This window comes from Canis lupus, chromosome 14, assembly GCF_011100685.1.
Source record: "Canis lupus familiaris isolate Mischka breed German Shepherd chromosome 14, alternate assembly UU_Cfam_GSD_1.0, whole genome shotgun sequence".
Classification (NCBI taxonomy): Eukaryota; Metazoa; Chordata; class Mammalia; order Carnivora; family Canidae; genus Canis; species Canis lupus.
Window position 1 is genome coordinate 44,448,831 of NC_049235.1, and position 18,615 is coordinate 44,467,445.

At 37.7% G+C, this 18,615-nt stretch overlaps 1 protein-coding gene across 9 annotated transcripts in view; it reads right to left on the bottom strand.

Moving 5' to 3' along the window:
- The window catches only part of PDE1C (phosphodiesterase 1C), a 488,275-nt gene that overhangs the window by 102,108 nt on the left and 367,552 nt on the right, over positions 1-18,615 (bottom strand). For 6 of the 9 annotated variants that reach the window (XM_038557256.1, XM_038557259.1, XM_038557261.1 and 3 more), the window contains exons 4-6: positions 5,183-5,296; positions 3,141-3,323; positions 2,052-2,118 (exon numbers count right to left, since the gene is read on the bottom strand). In XM_038557256.1, the coding sequence (XP_038413184.1) occupies positions 2,052-2,118; positions 3,141-3,323; positions 5,183-5,296 (364 nt within the window). Of the gene's footprint in view, positions 1-2,051; positions 2,119-3,140; positions 3,324-5,182; positions 5,299-5,480; positions 5,786-7,052; positions 7,182-11,298; positions 11,307-18,615 lie in introns of those variants that run through there. The other 3 variants (XM_038557264.1, XM_038557263.1, XM_038557262.1) reach the window with 3 other exon arrangements.

Sequence of the window (18,615 nt, forward strand, 5' to 3'; positions counted from 1 at the left end):
ACTAGAAATTCCCCAAATCAGAAGCTAGCATATATTGAACAGAAAAAATTAAAAGAACAAAAGTGTGACATATATTTCAAATTTAGAGACTGGTGGTAGTTAATTATTCTCTTAATTATATGTGATTTCATGCCATTTCCTTACATTAATCACAAAGGTTAACATGACTGTGGCATGATGGTTATTTTATTGGATTGTATTCTCTCAGTCTTTGGGGAAGTTTCCAATAACAGAAGAAGACAATGGTGATTCCATATAAACTACTGGCAGTGAAATAGAAATAACCTTTTTTTAAAAAAGTAAAAAAAAAAAAAATTTGTCTGATCCCACCAATTCACTTTCAATCCACTTTAGATAAAACCAAGTCTAGGGAGGGGGGAAAGCATTATATTGTAAAAGATCCTGAACTTCCCCAGTAAACAGGGCACAGGATCAAGAGAAAGTGGAGCTTTACCCTTCTGCACATTGTCAGCAGTACGTGTGCAGAAGGATAGCAATTTGGAGAGTTAGCACTTATTCATCGTCTGAATCATTCTGGTTCCTTTCTCCTCAGAAAGAAAACATGTGTGCATCTGAGAATGACTTTTCTCTAAGCATAAAATAACAGTCCATGCACATCCCAAGTTGTTCCACATTTTCTTCAGTTATTTTGCATAGGAAAGATGTTCCAATCTGGAAGAAATATTTTTATAAATTTCTTAATACTGGTATAATCACCTGTATTTATGTTTATGGTAAGGGAAGGCATTAAAGATCAAGGATTCTTTTAATGTCCTTTGAGTTTAATTGAATGTTTCAGGTTCAGTTATAAAAATCAATGCAGCTTCCTAGTGGGTGTTATGAAACATCAGATCTCATGCAGTGATTTCACTGATTACATGTGAAATGTGGCTGTAAATTATACTGGTGCCCTAGGTTCTGGGGCAAGAGTGGGGCATTGAAGAGGGTTAAGAGGAAACATGTGTCTTCTTGCTATACCCTTCTTGAGTATCTTTCCTGTTCTTAGGATGAGTTAAGAGACAGAAAATGGACAACTGAGAATCTGAATATAGGGTCTCACAAATTCAATTAGTGAATGTCTTTGAGGTGAGAGAAAAAGATGGATATATATAATCAAAATGGCTCTAAAAGGCTTTCTTGACATTAAGTTGATCATGAAATGCTCCCATCTCTGATTCCATCAGTAATTTAAGTTACCTTCTGAAAATATCATCAGGTAATATATGTTTCAGGTTTCAGAGAAAGACAACAGACTTAACAATAGTCAGAATGGGATGTCTGGGTTGGGCAGTCGGTTAAGCTTCTGCTCTTGGTGTCAGCTCAGGTCATGATCTCAGGGTTGTAAGGATTGAGCCTCATGGGCTCTCTGCTTAGCAGAGAGTCTTTTTGAGATTCTCTCTCCCTCTCCTTCCACCCCTCCAGCTTATGTGCTCTCTCTCTCTCTCTGGTTTTCAAATTAATAAATAAATCTTAAACATGCACACATGATAATATGCTAGGATGTCCCTGAGCAAATGGATGGCACAATTCCATGTATAGACACCATGCAATGTCAACAGACCTAGTGATCCTGGCCCTTAGCACAGCCCCACCCTCAAATCTGGAAGCCAAAGCCGCTTTAGCACAGCCAGGACAGCCTCAAGCCAGTGGATCTGAATTGACACATATCTAAGAGGAATACATCCAGTTTGAGGCTCTTCTATTCTATTTATTCTATTCTATACAATTCTAAGAGCTTGCCTGATTGGGAATAATTCTACAAGATTTAGCTCATTTAAACTCAAACACCTGTACAACTTCCCATGGAACTTTCAGGCTCAATGAGTCTTGGATAAAGAGTAGGATATATACATTCTGGGGGATAAACATTCACGGAGTAAAATGTTACTGTAAGAACAGATAAGTAAAAAATAACAAAAGAAGTAAGTCAGGAATGACTGGGAAACCTGTAAGTGAACTATAAATGAAAGCCTCTTAGTTTCAAACAATAAATGTAACTGTACTTTCTATAGGATACCATGTACACCATAAGACCTTTTCATTGGTTTTACCTTTAATGCTTCAATAACAGCCGGTGGGTAGCTCAGTCCAACCATGTTTGATGTCCGTCTATACATTCTGGCAAAGTCAGACAGGGAAAATACAATATTATATCTTGGGAAGGAGACTTAGCAGGCCACAGACTTATACTAAGTACTGACAAACAATGAGTCATGTCATCCAGTGGAACCAAGAAACATAACAATTTTTTATAATCATTTTCATAGTCATTCAAGTGGCCTAAAAATGGGTTAAATTTGGAAGAAATTAAAGCAATCCCAGATACATGAATCATTGGAAACAAACAAAAATTAATTTATGTGCCCCCGATTGGAAATTCAATTATTAAAATGGGTCACTTCTTCTGCCAGAAGTGAATTATAGTTCCACATAGACAGTATGCAAAGTGGCACTTTAACCTAAGTGAGGAACTCCTATGGGCAACCCATTTGGAAGAGCTTGTTCTTTAGAACTGTCAAAAACAAGAAGAAAAATGTCCCAGGTGAACTTTGAACTGAATGTGGTATTTCTAAAACCTGTGAATGTGCCATAAGGATTATGGGAAGAATAAATTGATTTGTGCATTAAGGATTGTAGGAAGAATAAATCAATTTCTGGAATCTATTCTGGGGAAGGGGGCAATTTAATTAAGGAGCAAAATGGTTAACAAAAAAAAAAAAAAAAAATGGTTAACAAAATTGGAAAGCATCATGGGGAATTCAAAGCCTCTAAATGAACTGTCCCCCCACCACTCCAAGTCAACAACCACAAGGCATACCTGACCTATTCCAAATGCAGACATTATCCACATATGTCAAAGGATGATGGATTAGATGATGCCCCTTTTAAAAATCGGGAGACTGGACTTAAACCAAATCTTTTCTAGTTAATGAAAAGAATGCTGAGCAAAGGCAAAAGCTTGTCTTAATGATGGTACAGAGACTAAATAGATATGTTTTGGCAACCCCTCGTTCAAGACTGTTTCCACCAGAATTTTCTGTCTTTATAAGGATACCAAAATTAATCAGAGCATAGCTTCCAGTTATTGTAGACTGGTGTCCCTTTTGCTGCTTTGGTCACTGAATGACAGCTATCTTTACCTCTCCACAAATATCCCAGCCTGTACTGCGTGGACGATGCTCTTGAACCGTGGCTTCTCCTCACTCCTTCTGAGCATCATCCCCATCTGCCTCGTGAAGGTGGAGGCCAGCCAGTCTCGGACCTCAGAAGGCACTGCATCTGACTGAATGTCACTGAGTTCATCCTCTGTATCCAGGAGTCGCCTGAACGCAAGAAACACAACCAGGACACTGAGTTTAAATCGGAAGTTAGAGCTCTCTGTTCAAAACAGCTGCTCCTTCTTTCCACCCCACCTGCACACACAGGTACAAAGAGACCAAATAAAAATGGCCACAAAAAATTCAGCACTCTTTTGGTAAGGCTTGCAAAAGCTCACCACTCTGTTTCAGGATGGTTCTCTCTACCATACTGTACAAAGAAACAAAGAGATCAGAGAAAGTCAAATATACTCCATCTCAGGCTACGGGTCTCAGAACCACTTCAGGAAGGAGGACTCAGTATCTTCATTCCTAGGTTTGTGGAATTTGAATGGGATCTAAATCTTCCATTTAAAAATGCATTCACAGGGAGGTTTATTTCACAGAGGGACCATGTGGCACTATTTTGTGTTTAAAAAAAGAAAGAACATAAAGACTTTGCTATGGACAACAATACAGCATCACAAACTTCAAAGTTAATTGCTCCCACTACAAAAAAAATAATGACGATTCTGTGGCATGATAGAGGTGTTAGCTGATGCACTGATGGTAATCATACTACAATATATAAGTACATTAAATCAATACATTGTACAACTAAGTTACACAAGGTTATACATCAGTTATAAATAAATCTTTAATAAAAATAAATTTAAGACAAAATAAAAATATTTTTTAAAGAGAACAAATTTTAATTTGAAAGAGAAAAAGAAATACTTTGTAAAATATTACCCAAACCACATCAACCCAGCCTTCTGGATTAATAAATCCAAATGATGTCAACCTATATTCTTTCTAATTTGATAGAATATTACAGAAACATAAATTCTAAATTCAAGCAAAATTTCCACATAATGTAGTTCTTTATTTGAGCTCAGTGGTATAAGTCATCTGCAAGATGTGTTTAACTGATGTTTGAAACTTATTCATAGGTCAGCCCACCAGAAGAGAATATAAATAGTAATAAGTTAAAATAAAATTGTCTTTTATACTTATATTAAGTCCTACTAAAAATAAGCAGTGTAAACAGGTGTCAATAAAAAGAGTTTTTTTTATAAAAAGGTTTTATTTTCCCTTTAGACAATCAATTTGGGGGGCAGGAGAGAAAAATGTAACATTTGGAAGTAACTATTATATCAAATTTTCTTAAATTAGGAAACAAGCATGTCACCAAAAACTAAGCCACATGCAAAATTCTTGGGTTACTAGGAAATCCTTTCAGATTGGAATCTGGCAAAGAGAGTTAAGGCTAATAGAGGAAACTGTCTGAATTAGGAAAGAGAAGAAAAGCCTTTCAAATTCACCACGTCAACATTTTTCAAAAGAAAAGCTATCTTGCTACTTTCAAATGCATTTGGTGATGGGAAGTGCTTTCATACCTTTGGATAATTCAGGTGGGAAAAGTCTATGAAGAAAATCGGTAACGGTTAAGATTAAAGAAGGAATTGTGGGAATTTAAGAGAATAAATGCTTTACCATCACTTCAGGAGCCTCCACTTACAGACAATGTGCATTAACACAGGAACATAATTTTTAGGCTGAGGCTAATTGTGCAATTACTACAGTGGAATGCTACACTTGATAAGAAACCTTATCATATTTTTAAAAATCACTTTCTCTCTGCTTATATTGTTGCACTTCATTATCATGATGGCCATGTGAAATAAGTTCATTTAGCTCCTTTCTCAGATGAGGGGGTAGAGAGGCTATGAGAGGTCCAAATCTACCTGACTTGTTTGTGCAAATGAAAGCTCCATCACCAGTCATTTGAGTGCTATCCCATTACAGGCCAAAGAGGACATTTCAGAAAAGCCGCATAACAGAAAACTCACCTTCAGTGCACGAACTTCTCATTTTTGGCTTACCTGGTTTCGTCAATGTACACAGATTCAAGCACTGTGGCTGCATATTCCAAATTCTTCTTAAGATCTACAACCGAAGCCTCGCCTCTCTCTAATTGTTTGACCAGAGACCTTAACCTAGGAGGAAAAAAAGACACCACTAAATTAGAATAGAGGAAACAGAATAATTTTACAGTTAGAGACACATTTTATAGCCATATAATATTTTTATTTATTCCAATTTACCTGAAAGGAAAATACAAATCTAATCATGTAGCTGACCAGTATTTCTCAAAGGAAAGGTTATAAAATAAATACATACATTTTTGCCATTGTGAAGCAAGAACAAAAATGTTCTCATCCATCAGGCACTGACCACCTCTGACTTTCCAGCTGCCTTTTTGCCTTTCTAGGTGTTCCCTAAATTAGCAATGATTTTCCTGCTTCTCTAATTTCAATTTTTTGGTTCTAACTGGATGTAGTAAAACAAGAGCAGCACCAACATCACCAAATACCACTTGATATTCTGCTGTGTTAAAGATTATACTATGTTCACCAGCACCCAGCCTGCATAAGCAACCTCATGGTCAATGGGTGTACCAAGACAGTGAAGAGATTTAGAGCACCAAAATACCCGTAGAGGGTTACATAAGGAATACATGAAGATAAACTATTTTACTCAACAGGAGGAATTCCACTAGGGGCAGATAAATGCCCCAGCTTTAAGGGGGAAAAAAGAGAGAGAGAGAGGCTGGTTGATAAACCAACGTACTGAAGACAAGATCTTCCCCTCTACTAATCAAGTGTTCCAGACAGTATAAGAAAAATGATAAAATATGCTCTTATTTAGATCAACATTATCCCCACAGAAAAGGAGTTAGTATATATGAGACCAATGAAATGACAACAGATGATCAAAGTTCAGTAACTGAAAACACTGTAAATATCACAGATGTGGAGGTTGGACAACTCTTCAGGCTATTTGACAATCAACAATTAAAAAAACAGAAACTTTGAGGACAACCTTGGGTTTGAGCCCCACATCACAACATATTAGCTACACACTACCAGGCAAGTTATTTAATTTCTTTGAGTGTCAGCTAAGAAATGGAAATCCAATGATGAAATTTTCTGAGTTGTTATAAAGATTAAATCAAATTGATATTAATATATTCACATCAACCATGTCATTTTTTCTAGCTTTATTTAATATATTTAACATTTCACATTGTGTAAGTATAAGGTGTACCACATGGTGATTTAATACATGTATATATTGCAAAATGATTACCACAATAAGGTTAGTTAACATATCCATCATCTCATACAATTATAACTTTTCTCGTGTCAAGAACATTCAAGACTCACTTTTAGCAATTTTCAAGTATACAATACTTGAAACTAATACTTGCTAACTCTAATCACCATGCTATAATCACAAAAACACATTAGATCCCCAGAATTTATTCATGTTAAAACTATTAAGTCTATACTCCTTGATCAACATCTGCCCATTTCCTGGTTGTTTTTGTAAAAGCAATTGTTACCATTATTGTCATGATTGTGATTCAATGACCTTGATCATCATAGGCAACCAGATGGGAAGGATTCTAGCAATATATTTAAGATTAGTATCAAGTCTCATCTCCCAACGCTATTTCAACTTTCCAGACTTCAAAATATCCTCGAAATTTGCCATCATAAGAGAGAATGGCTGACTTCTTGGCAAGGTGTAAACTAACTCCCTTCAGATCTACATGAAAATAATCAGCAACAAAGATTGAAGAAAAACTCTGGGTCAACCTTAAACAGTACGGTCAGCCACACAAAAGAAATTCCCAGGAATCTGAACGATGTAAAATATAGAAGAAATTAGATTGAGGGTGGTCACTACCTGACTTGTGAATCTCCAACATGTGACAGGGATATAGACAAAGGAAAGCAGCAGAGGCCTCTGTGGCCCTGGAAGAGAGGATCAGCCCTGTGGCTCCCATTAGCAGCACTAGGAAGTGTTCTGGGCTTCAGGGGCAGCAGGACAGGGAGTTGGCATGGAAGGGCTTTCCAGTCACTCACACGGAGTGGACAGCCAGTCTGCCAAAGAATGGGGAGATTGTAGCTATGAGCCCTGAGAGCTATTCCAAATAAGGACTGGAAGCTCTAGCAAAACACATTCCTGGCTAAGTTTGCCTCTAATTTTGACTCTCACCTCCAGGGGCCCAACTACCCCCAAGCTGTCTGGACTCTCAACTGACAAAGTAAAATGAGGGTAAATTAAGGAATTTTTAAAAATTTTTCTCCCTTCATTTGGGGCTTGAAAATTCTACCAAGGAACTGACATGAATCTCTAATAGGACCTATGTCAGTTCTCAAAACCTTACTGAAAGGAAAATGACAAAAAGTAAAAAATGATTAGGTAAAATATAAGACTAACAGAAATAAGAACCAGATGATCCGGTCTACGTGTAATAGGGCTCCCACAAGAAATAAACAGAAGCAGCTTCAATCAAATAAGTTTTCTTAGACGGAAGAAAAACCAGATGAAAAGGGATCAGATAAAATCAGGGATGAAAAAAAACATTAAAATATCCAACGTATACTGTTGAAATTTTTTATTTCAAAGAACAGTGAAAAGAACTTGAAAATCTTAGAAAATAATATATATGACTTACAGGTAATATAAATGTAAGCTGGTCATAGAATTCTATCATGGCAAATACCAGAAAGCCAGTAATACCATTTTTTGAGAATAATGTGATGTAATTGAAGATATCTATGCCCATACCCAAATTAAGTAGAATTGCCAACAAATATATTCTCAAGTGTGGACAAGTTCAAAATTTCATCATTAATATGAGTCATCATTAATATGATTTTCCAATCATGATTTTCCAAAAAACGGAAACAAAAAACAAAAAACACTGGGATAGTGATCTTTCAAGGATGGGAGTAGATTCCTGGGTCTCCCATTAGACGGATTGTGGATTGATGACCTAGATTTAACTAAGCCAGTCTTTAAAAAATTGACAAGGAATTCCAAAGATTTTTAAAAACTGGCAGATGAAATATAATGCTAATTATGCAAGGTCAAGTAAATATGAAAATGACTGACACTTCTTTTCCTAAGAGAAGTTCCTGTTCCTAGTACAAGGGCTTCCTACATTTATGAAATAAAAACCAATTATAATTAGTCAAAAACAACTGAAATTATCAAGAACATCATATAGAGAATGACTTTGAATCCACAATTATTAACGATTCCCACTCCTGGGAAAGCCTGATATCAGGGCAATCAAGTTTGGAAGAGCTGGGGGATCCCTGGGCGGCTCAGCAGTTCAGTGCCTGCTTCAGTGTGATCCTGGAGTCCCGGGATCGAGTCCCACGTCGAGCTCCCTGCGTGGAGCCTGCTTCTCCCTCTGCCTCTCTCTCTCTGTCTGCGTTTATCATGAATAAATAAATAAAATAAATAAAAAGCCATCAAAGTCAAGTCTTAAAAAAAAAAAGTCTGGAAGAGCTTCCTATCATCTTGGGACCCAGCAGCCAGGGCCCTAGGCCAAAGCAGGAGTGAGGCACCCAGCAAAAGCATTACCCTGAATCCCACTCAACAGTTCAGATCAGAGCACTGAAAATCATCTCCCCCTGGAAAGTCCCAGGCTCGGTGCCACAAACAGCAGAAAGTCAAGAGTGTGGGGCTCCATCCTCACGTAGTCACCAGTGGTGCCAGACAGACACTGGCCACAGTCACATTTATGTATCTGGTGTAAAGGTCTGCCCTGACATAAAGTTGTAAACAGAAGCAAACCCATAACCTAGCGGCTTCAACAAACCCAGAGAAGAAATAAGACAGAATAAAGGACCTTTACGATGCATGAGAAGCACTAAAAATTCATGTCTGCTCCCGTTTCTCTAGCTTATGAGATGAGCAAAAGATTCTATCAACACCCTGGTAGACATAAAGGAAACCTGGAACACACCCAGTGCATTTATGGAGAACACCCAGCTGAGATTCATTCGCCTTGCTTTATTCATAGAACAACTAAACAGAAAAAAATATACATGTCAACAAAAAGATTCAGCATTAACAAGAGCAGAGAATATAGCACTCAAAATGCAGTGAAAGAATCATTTTTGAAAATTAAATCTCCTGGGGCACCCGGGTGGCTCAGTGTTTGAGCGTCTACCTTTGGCTCAGGGCATGATCTGGGGTCCTGGAACCGAGCTGCATTGGGTTCCCCCTGAGGAGCCTGCTTCTCCCTCTGCCAATGTCTCTGCCTCTCTCTCTGTGTCTCTCATGAATAAATAAATAAACACATCTTTAAAAAAAAAAAAAGAAAAAATTTACTAGTGGCAACAGAAGTAAATTTTAGGGAACATCTACTTTGTGTTCAATAAAATTCAAGAAAACATGGATTTGTGAAACAAAGTGAAAGCTGAAATCATATTGTAATAAAAAGCAAATACACTGAGACAGGAAAAGAAATTAAAAAGAAACAATACATGACAACAGAAAGACTATAGGAACTTTAAAAAAAATTAATAAATGATAACCAATTTTTGAGACACCCAGCTCCTATAACCCATCAGATATAAGCAAGAGCTGTCCCTGTCCACATAACTGCCGGCTTTATGCTTTATGGAACTGCCACACAAGCCCTGGAAAATTCCAGATGTCCTTATTTTCAAGTATTGCTGAGCATTAAGATAGCGTTCAAGTGGGTGTTCCTTCCATTGGCCTCTCAGTCCACCCTCTTCTTTATCCTTTCTGGAATGTGATGCCCTGTCCTTCCCTACCTACCACTTACCTCGGTGAAACAGCTGCTTCATGAATGGAAGAGTTTCAAATGAGCTCTTTCACCACTGCCACCAGTTAGTTTCAAAAATTAAAAAATCTCCGGAAGTTTCTGGGAATAAGGAGGCATCCTTCCCTATTTTCTATCATAGTAAAGGTTTTCCCTAGATCTGAATCCATCTTAAGAAGGGTGGTCTGAAAATAGCCATGTTATAGAGTATCTCATAGTCATGTTATAAAGTATTTTTGCTAACCTTGGAGAAGACTAGCTAAGGCAGGAAGGCTCAGATGTTTCCTCTGGCCTCCTCGTGAAATCTGTGTGGATATTTTTCCACATGAATTCATTTCACCTAAAAGCCCATGTCCCCAAGGACAGATCCCCTGGTGAGCTTCATTCCGTATAACTAGCTATTTAATACTATTCATAAGGATTTTTCGTTCAGGAATCTAAAGGAAGGGAAGGAGGTAGGAAAGGAGGAAGGAAGTTGAGGGAGGGAAATAACTACAATAACAATAATAAAGTTTCCCTTCTGAGTGAATGCTCATAGTTTCCAGCACTTCATCTATTTCTGCCACCGTGGCTGCCAGATAATAGTTCCAATATAGAAGTGCAACACCATTTAAGGAATAGCTCATGCTTTCAAAATTTGGCAACACGTCTTTCTGTTATGATAGTGTATAATTTCATTGTGGATAAGCCACGGCAGCTTTACGTGAGTCCTCCATTTCTCCACAGAAACTCTGTTTTCTACAGGTTCCCAGCTTCATTCCATATGATGAAATGCCGTGTTACCTCAGTTTTCTGTCCCTCAAGCCCAGAGCAAGTGCTGGATGCTGAGTTAGCTTGAGACCATGCCATTATTTGAAATGCATAAAAGCGTCAGAAGACAGGAACTAAGTAAGGAAAGGCCCAACACCATATTTTGGAATTTGAAAGGCTATTGGAGTAGAAAAGAGAAGGTCTTTTTTTTTCCCCCACAAAGACAATTTCTAGGATCACTGAGGTTGACTTTTTCTTTAAGTAGGCTCCACATCCAGCATGGAGCCCAATGCCGGGCTTGAACTCACAATCCTGAGATTGAGACCTAAGATGAAATCAAGAGTTGGACACATAACTTACTGAGCTACCTGATACCCCAGGTACCCCAGGAAGTAACTTTTGACTCAACTTCATAACCCAGAAAATTGTCCTACAATGGACAAGGCACTATTCTCCACCCAAGTGAGGTCCCAGAAACCCTCTACTACCATGCCTTGGAAGCATACAATTTTGTTGAGCTTTAGACACTACTACAATGAAATCATCATAAAAGCCTCCTGAGCAAAAATAAACTGCAATAAAAAGCCAGGAAACATGTTTTCTTATATCTGTCCTTTCTGCTCAAGGTTATTCCCTCTGAGGATGGATGAGCAGCTCCTAAAATGCCAGTATGGCCAACCATGGCTGTTATTTCTGACAGGCTTTGTTTAGTTTGAACAAAATGTAAAAGGGAACTGGATCTTTTAAAACACTTCCCGTACATGTCCCAGTGAATCATGAGTCCTACAAACTCTTTTGAATAAAAAACTCAACATTTCAGTTCATCACATCCGTGTATTTGTAAGGCAAAGGCATTTCTGTGTACTTTTCACACACCTGTTTCCTCCATGTCACTCCCATCCCCCGCCACTTACCTAAATGCCATAGAAAGTAAACTAAAACAATTCCTCCATATGGGATACTCTAAGTGACCTTCAGGCTTATACTTCATGTCATCTAGCAATGCCATCTGAGTATTTTTCTGGTGATTTGTTTGTTTTTATACTTAAGATGGTTGCACTTAAAACACTCATTCAACATTTACTGGGTGCTTGCTGTGTGCAGGCACTGTGACAGGCTCTAATAATCCAAAGAGAGAAAATGCAGTGCTTTCTCTTAATTAGGGAAGATGGACAACTAATCGGCACCTACCATGAGGCACAGCAAGCATGATGGCAGAGGGGACAAGGGTGTTAAGAAAGAAGAGGATAGAGGAATGTACAAAACACAAGGTCCTCCCCTGAGGAGGTGATATCAGAGCCACTGGAGGCCAGAGAGGCATCAGCCAGGCAAGCTAGTTGGGACTAAAAAAATGGCAAACTTTGGACTGAGGAAGCAGCCGGAAGACTGTGATCCATTCAGGGAATTCCACTGGTAGCTGGAGCTTAGGGCTATGTGAAGAGACAAAACTTTAGAAGGCAGAAAGAAACCAGACTCTGGTGGGCTTATCGTGTCAAGCTGAAAAAATTTAATTTTCTCCTAGAGATAATGAGGATCCCCTGGGGAATTTTTAAATGAGGTGGAGGAGTAGTATGAGAAGATCTGCATTTTAAAAGATCAATCTAGCAGCAGAGTAGAGGACTGCAGGTACTTACTAACTTACTAAGTAGGAAAATTCTATCCATTTTTGTTGTAATTAGGCTTGTCTTTTAGCCTGAACAGTGCAGTATGAATATAATCTCTCATGTGACAGCACATGTTAGGGTGTTGCATGAGTTTGGTAGTAGTATGGATTGTTGGTTTTAATAAGTTCTTAGGCATGTGGTTTACTAATTTAGTGATCTCCAAACCGAAAGCAAGAACATGAATAAAATGATGACTGGCAAGAATAGCCTTGTTATGTAACTTTTACCTTTTGTTTATCTGATAAATAAAAGAGAATTTTGCTTTTATGGGTCCCAATTACACATGCTTAGGGAGATGACCAAATATATTTAAATAGATTATCGGGTTCTAATCACTCTTTCACTTAACAACAACAACAACAAAAACAAAACAAAAAAAATACCCAGGTGACTAGATGCATATCTGTATGTTATATACCTCACTATATAAGTTATTAACTAGTAAAAAGACAATAAGCTTATAAAAGGCTTTAAATAACATCATTAACAAAATTGACCTAATTGAACATGTATTGAACATTACACTCGGTTGCACATTACAACATTCTCTTCAAGTACAAATGTAACAGTTATCAAAACTAACCATATGTCAGGTCATAGCAAAAATCTCAACAAATTTCAAATAACTGAAATCAGATAATGCTCTTTAACAACAGTGGAACTGATCTTGAAATCAATAACAAAAAAGTGATTTAAAATATTCTAAGTGTGTGAAAGTTTAGGAATATACCTCTAAATAACCATGGGTCAAAGGTTAAATGAGAAAATAATTCTAAATGTTAACGAAAATATGATACCTCAAAACATATGGCATGCAGGTAAAGCAGTGCTAAGAGGGAAATATATAGACAACTAAATATCAGAAAAGGAGAAAATCTGAAAACAAGTGATTTCATTATACATCTCAAGAAATTAGAATAGTTAACCCAAAAAAGTAAACTATATCAAAAAATACACATAGTAAATAAAACTTCATTAAATAGAAAACAAACTTATACTTAAGAAAATCAATTAAGCCAAGATAATAACTAAAAATAATGAAGCCAAAAGCTAAGTTGGATAAAACTTTATTGAATATTCAATAATTTAAATAATTGAAAAGCTTAATGAAGTGGATGGATTAGTCAAGGCTGATCAAGACAAAAAAAAAGGCATAAATAACCTAAGATCAAGAATAAAAGACAGAATATTACTACAGATCCTACAGACATTTTAAAAAGCACTAAAAAATATCATAAATACTTTTGTGCAGATAGGTACATTAAAAGTTTAGATGAAACTTTAAAATTGAATGAAAACTTATCAAAACTGACATAAAAAAGATACACTATAAATATTTCTGTATCTATTGGAGAAATTAAATCCATAGTGTAATATTTCACCACCAGGAAAACTGCAGTGCTAAATCACTTTATCAGTGAATTCATCTAAACCATTCAAAGAGGAAATAACACAATCTTCCAGAGAAAAGCAAAAGAGGAAACATTTTCCAACTCACATCCTTGCTTCCAAGACCAAACGAGAACATTATAAGAAAAGAATTACAAACCAGTCTCTCACAAACATAGATGCAAAAATCCTAAACAAAATTTTAGCAAATTCAATCCAGAGATAAATAAAATGGAAAGCAAACACTAAGCACACTTTGCAAGAATGCAAGGTTGCTTAATATTTTAAATCACTGAATAAGTATTGTTCATCATTTTAACAGGAATGAAAGAGAAAAATCATGCAGTCTTCATAATAGATTTAGAAAAAAGTGTTTGAGGAAATACCTATTCATGACAAATATCTCTGTAAAGCAAAAGTGAATTTCCTAAATCTGATACCGGGTCTTTAAAATAAAAATGCTGCAGCAAACATCATCATACATAATACTGAAATACAGTAAGCTTTCCTGTTGAGCTACCTAATATGGGGACATGTATTACCACTACTTCCCTTCAAGCCTATATGGGAAGTTCTCACTAGCTCAAGAAGGAAATGAGAAGAAATCAAAGGTATACAGACTGGAAAGGAAAAAATAAAACTGTTACTACAGATGAAATCATACACAGGATATCTAAAATAATTTGCAAATAAAGTAATACAATTCAAAGGTGAAGTTAGCAAGGTCACTGGATAAATAGCAATAAATCATTAGAAAACAGTACTACCTATAAAAGCATCAAAATAAAAAGTATCCAGAAATAAACCTTATAAAACACAAAAAAGAACTCTGTATAGAAAAAGTGTAAGGTATTATTAAGAGATATCTAAATGGCCTAAATAAATTCAAGAATAATCCATTTTCATAAATTTAAAATGCAGTATTTAAGAAACATGAATTCTGCCTAAATTCACTTATAGACTTCATGTACTCCCAAACAAATTCTCCACAGGTCATTTGGTGGAAACTGACAGGCTGATTCTAAAATTCATTTGGAAATGCAACCAAATATACCCAATATGGTTTTGAATAAAAAAGAACAAAGCTGAAGAACTTATACTCCCAAATACCAAGACTTATTATAAAGCATTGAATTCCGGGCCTGTGTTCCTCAACCACCTCGCCATCCCAGCCTTCTCCTCTCAACATCCAGCTGGTGTGTGTAAGGATATACACCTGTCCTTTTATATTAATACAAGCACAACATAAGTAGGCAAGGGAATCTGCCACAAGAATAATTAAAACAGCTAAATATAAATTGCTTTTGAATTATCATATTCTACCTGTGATTGTTCTCGTCCATCGGCATGGGCCCAATCTTTAGATGCCCACTCAAAGGTATCACTACAGACTCTCTTAGTTGCTGTGGGTGTTCTGATGAATATCTGCATTCATTGTTTTCCTGAAGCTCCATCATGAGACATACCTGCACATTCGGTCTTCTTCTACGGTCTGTTCTATAAAGTAAATCCACAAAGCATGCCAGCTCACCAACTATCAACACTAGACAGAAAGCGCTGGTCAGCCCAAGAGAAGCCTTACGTCTTTATGGTATTCCAGGAGTTATTATGACCCACGGGTCAAGTTTCAATTCATTTTGAGTTGACAATTTTGACTGTGTTCCTGTGGAGTTCTTGTAGTAGTAAAATAACGCAGTGATTTAGAAAGGGGCCCCCTCTAGTCATTCATGGTCTTACAGAGAAATAGTTCTTAAAAACCAGTTTGTCCTTCACTTGTTTTTACTGTCACTCAACTCGCACATTCTGTTAAAAGGAGATAATGCAAAAAAAAAAAAAAAAAAAGTGCAAGATGCACAATTATGCTAGGAAAATCTTTATTCCTGAAGGGAAACACCGCCTCCCTAAACAGAGCTTATGAGGAAAGGATGCTGATGTAAGAATACACTTTATTGGCCAGTTTTCTTCAGGAAAAAGGAATACAATGAATGAAAAAGAAAACCCAGAGCATCATTCAGAATTCACCAGAGGCATCATTCAGAATTCACCACAGGCCATGCTGGGTACTGTGCAGGGGGAAGGAGGTGAAATCCCACCAAGCTCCCAAAAGGTAAGTTCCAGAAGCCATTTTTCATTTGCAGCTATTCATGTGCAAAGAATCACCATCACTTCTCTCTGCGGATAAACATGCCACTTCAAAAACATCTGTTTCGATAGACCAAAGAAATGAGAAAGACTAAAAACATCTTTGAATGGTGGTAATGAGAAAAGGAAGATGAGCAGAAATAAGAGGAAAGTCTGCAGGAAGATTTAGGCAGGTTGAAACCATGCATAGCCAAGTTTCTCTACATCTTAAGAGTCAACTGAGCCCCATGGCCTCCTCGTTTCCCTTCCTTAAATTCAATTCCTTATTCAGTTTGAATTTCATTGTGTTGGAATGATTATCCAAAGAAGCTAAAACTCACTCACCCAGCAAAATCACAGAAACTCTACCATACTAGAAACATAGTATATTTTAATAAGATAATCCAAGATTACCTTTTCCTCCCACTTTTGGTTTTCTTTTCTTCTAACAACAGAAATAAATAAAATTAATTCATGGATAAAAACCTACAAAGAATGGCTAACAAGATGCTAATGAGTTAGCACAGCTCCCTTCCTTAAGATTAATTCCAGAAGAATTGTAGAAATAAAAAAAAAGGGACGCCTGGGTGGCTCAGTTTTGAGTGTCTGCCTTCAGCTCCCGTGTGATCCCGGGGGGTCCCAAATCGAGTCCTGCATCGGGCTCCCCACAGGGAGCCAATTTCTCCCTCTGCCTATGTCTCTGCCTCTCTCTGTGTGTCTCTCACAAATAAATAAATAAAATCTTTAAAAAATAAACAACAACAAAAAACAAACATGCACAAAAGAAATTAAAAAACCAAAATTCAAAGAAAACCATGACTCATTCCCAAAGTGACTCAGGGGTGCTTTGCATGAGGAAAGAGCAGTGTGTCTCCTTGGGCTGGGACAGGAGACAGCCCCAAAGGCCCCGGGGAGGAAATGATAGGCCAGAAAGTGTTATAGTCTGCAACTGACCCCTCCCTTCCACTGCCTCCGAATCCACAGTGGCCACCCCCATAACTCTGGTGACTCAGAACACTAAAGGTCAAGAGATTTGAGAGAGTTCAATCAGGGTTGTTTGCCACATCTTGTGGCTCCACTAGGTTCACCACAGGCTCCAAGATGGCCACAGAAGGAAAAAGAATGTGGAAGGACACTTGTGAGAGGGTTTTATGAACCAGGCTGGAATTGGAACTCATCACCACTGGTCACTTTCCATTGTTCAGAATCCAGTCGCATGGCCACACCTTTCCAAGAGAGAAGCTGGAAGATGTAGTCTGGCTGTGTGCCCTGCAGGGTGAGGGAGCTGGGTGGCTGGAGAGCCAGTCAACCTCAGCCACAGCTAGAAAACAGTGTTTTTTCCTTTTAACTCTTATCTTTCTACTTTGTTGAGAGGATCACATGGGATACTGTATATTAAAGTGGCTTACTAAAGTTATAATCCTACTAAACTGAGAAACATAATCATGCTGATTATGAGATAACATCCCAAACTTTCTGATAAAAGTGAGATCGCTCTCAAGGAAATTATCCTGAGTGAGAAAAGGCAATCCCAAAGGTTACATACTATAGGATTCCATCTGTATCACGTTCTTGATTTCTCAGTTTATGTTTATTATTTCACAGGATTGTGAAATGAAGGACAGATTAGTGGTTGCCAGGAGTGGAAGGGGGAAGAGAGCTGGACAAAGATGGGAGCATAAAAGAGAGCCTGTAATGATGATACTATTCTGGATCCTGAGTGTAATAAAGATACACAGACCCATGTGTGTTGTATAGAACTAAACAGATGTGCACACACATGCACACACACAAGTACAATAAAACTGGGGGATCTGAGGAAAACAAGCAGATTGTGCTCATGTCAATATCCTGGTTGTACTGCAGTTTTACAAGATTTTCCCATGGGGGAACTGCTAAACAGTACATGGGAATCTCTCCACATTATTTCTCATAATAATCTGAATCTATCTCAAAAGAGAAAGTTTAATTTAGAAAAAGGGACACAGCCCTCCAGCTCAATGGAATATTGATAATAATAGACTAGATTTACATTTTCCTTAGCCTTGGCTGGTCTTACTGGGGTCTCTCTGTTCAAGTGGCCTGTTCAGTATCTACCTCCTAGATCCTTCTGCTTGGTTTCAGCAGAGGAAGAGAGTAATGTTTACAGGTGAGCTGTTAACTGTCTGATGGCCTTGGAGAAGATCCAACAAGGGCTTACAACAAGTGATGTTCATAGCATGGTAAGAACCAGGGAAAGACTCAAAGCTATTCTTGCTGGAAGATTCTCAGGATCAGCTGAAGAAACGGAGATACTAGCGGATGGTTGGCACACTAATAAGACGAGGAAGAAGAACCCCAGCGACTTTCCTGAAGGGTCCAGATTCCACCTTTCCTGGCCAGGATCCCTGCGGAGCTCTAAGGTGTGAGGCACCTTCCCTCCTAGCATTTGTGCTCCACCTTTCCAGCTCATCTTCAGAAGTCTGTTTCATTTTAAGGGTAATTTCACTAAGGCAGGCTGACCAGGAAGGTCTGTGAAGAAGGAAATTCAGAGTTAGGCATGAGGCTGATGGAGTGAAGGTAAGTAGGCAGGGGTGTGAAAGAACCTGTCATGGTGATTGTGTTGTATTGTACAGTCATTTCCAATCAAACAGGAAACCAATTTGCATGTTATTAACATTTGAAGTTTGTTTTCCACATAATTACCATTCAATTTCCTGCCAACCATAAATCATTCTGTAATGGCTTTGGGGTGGGG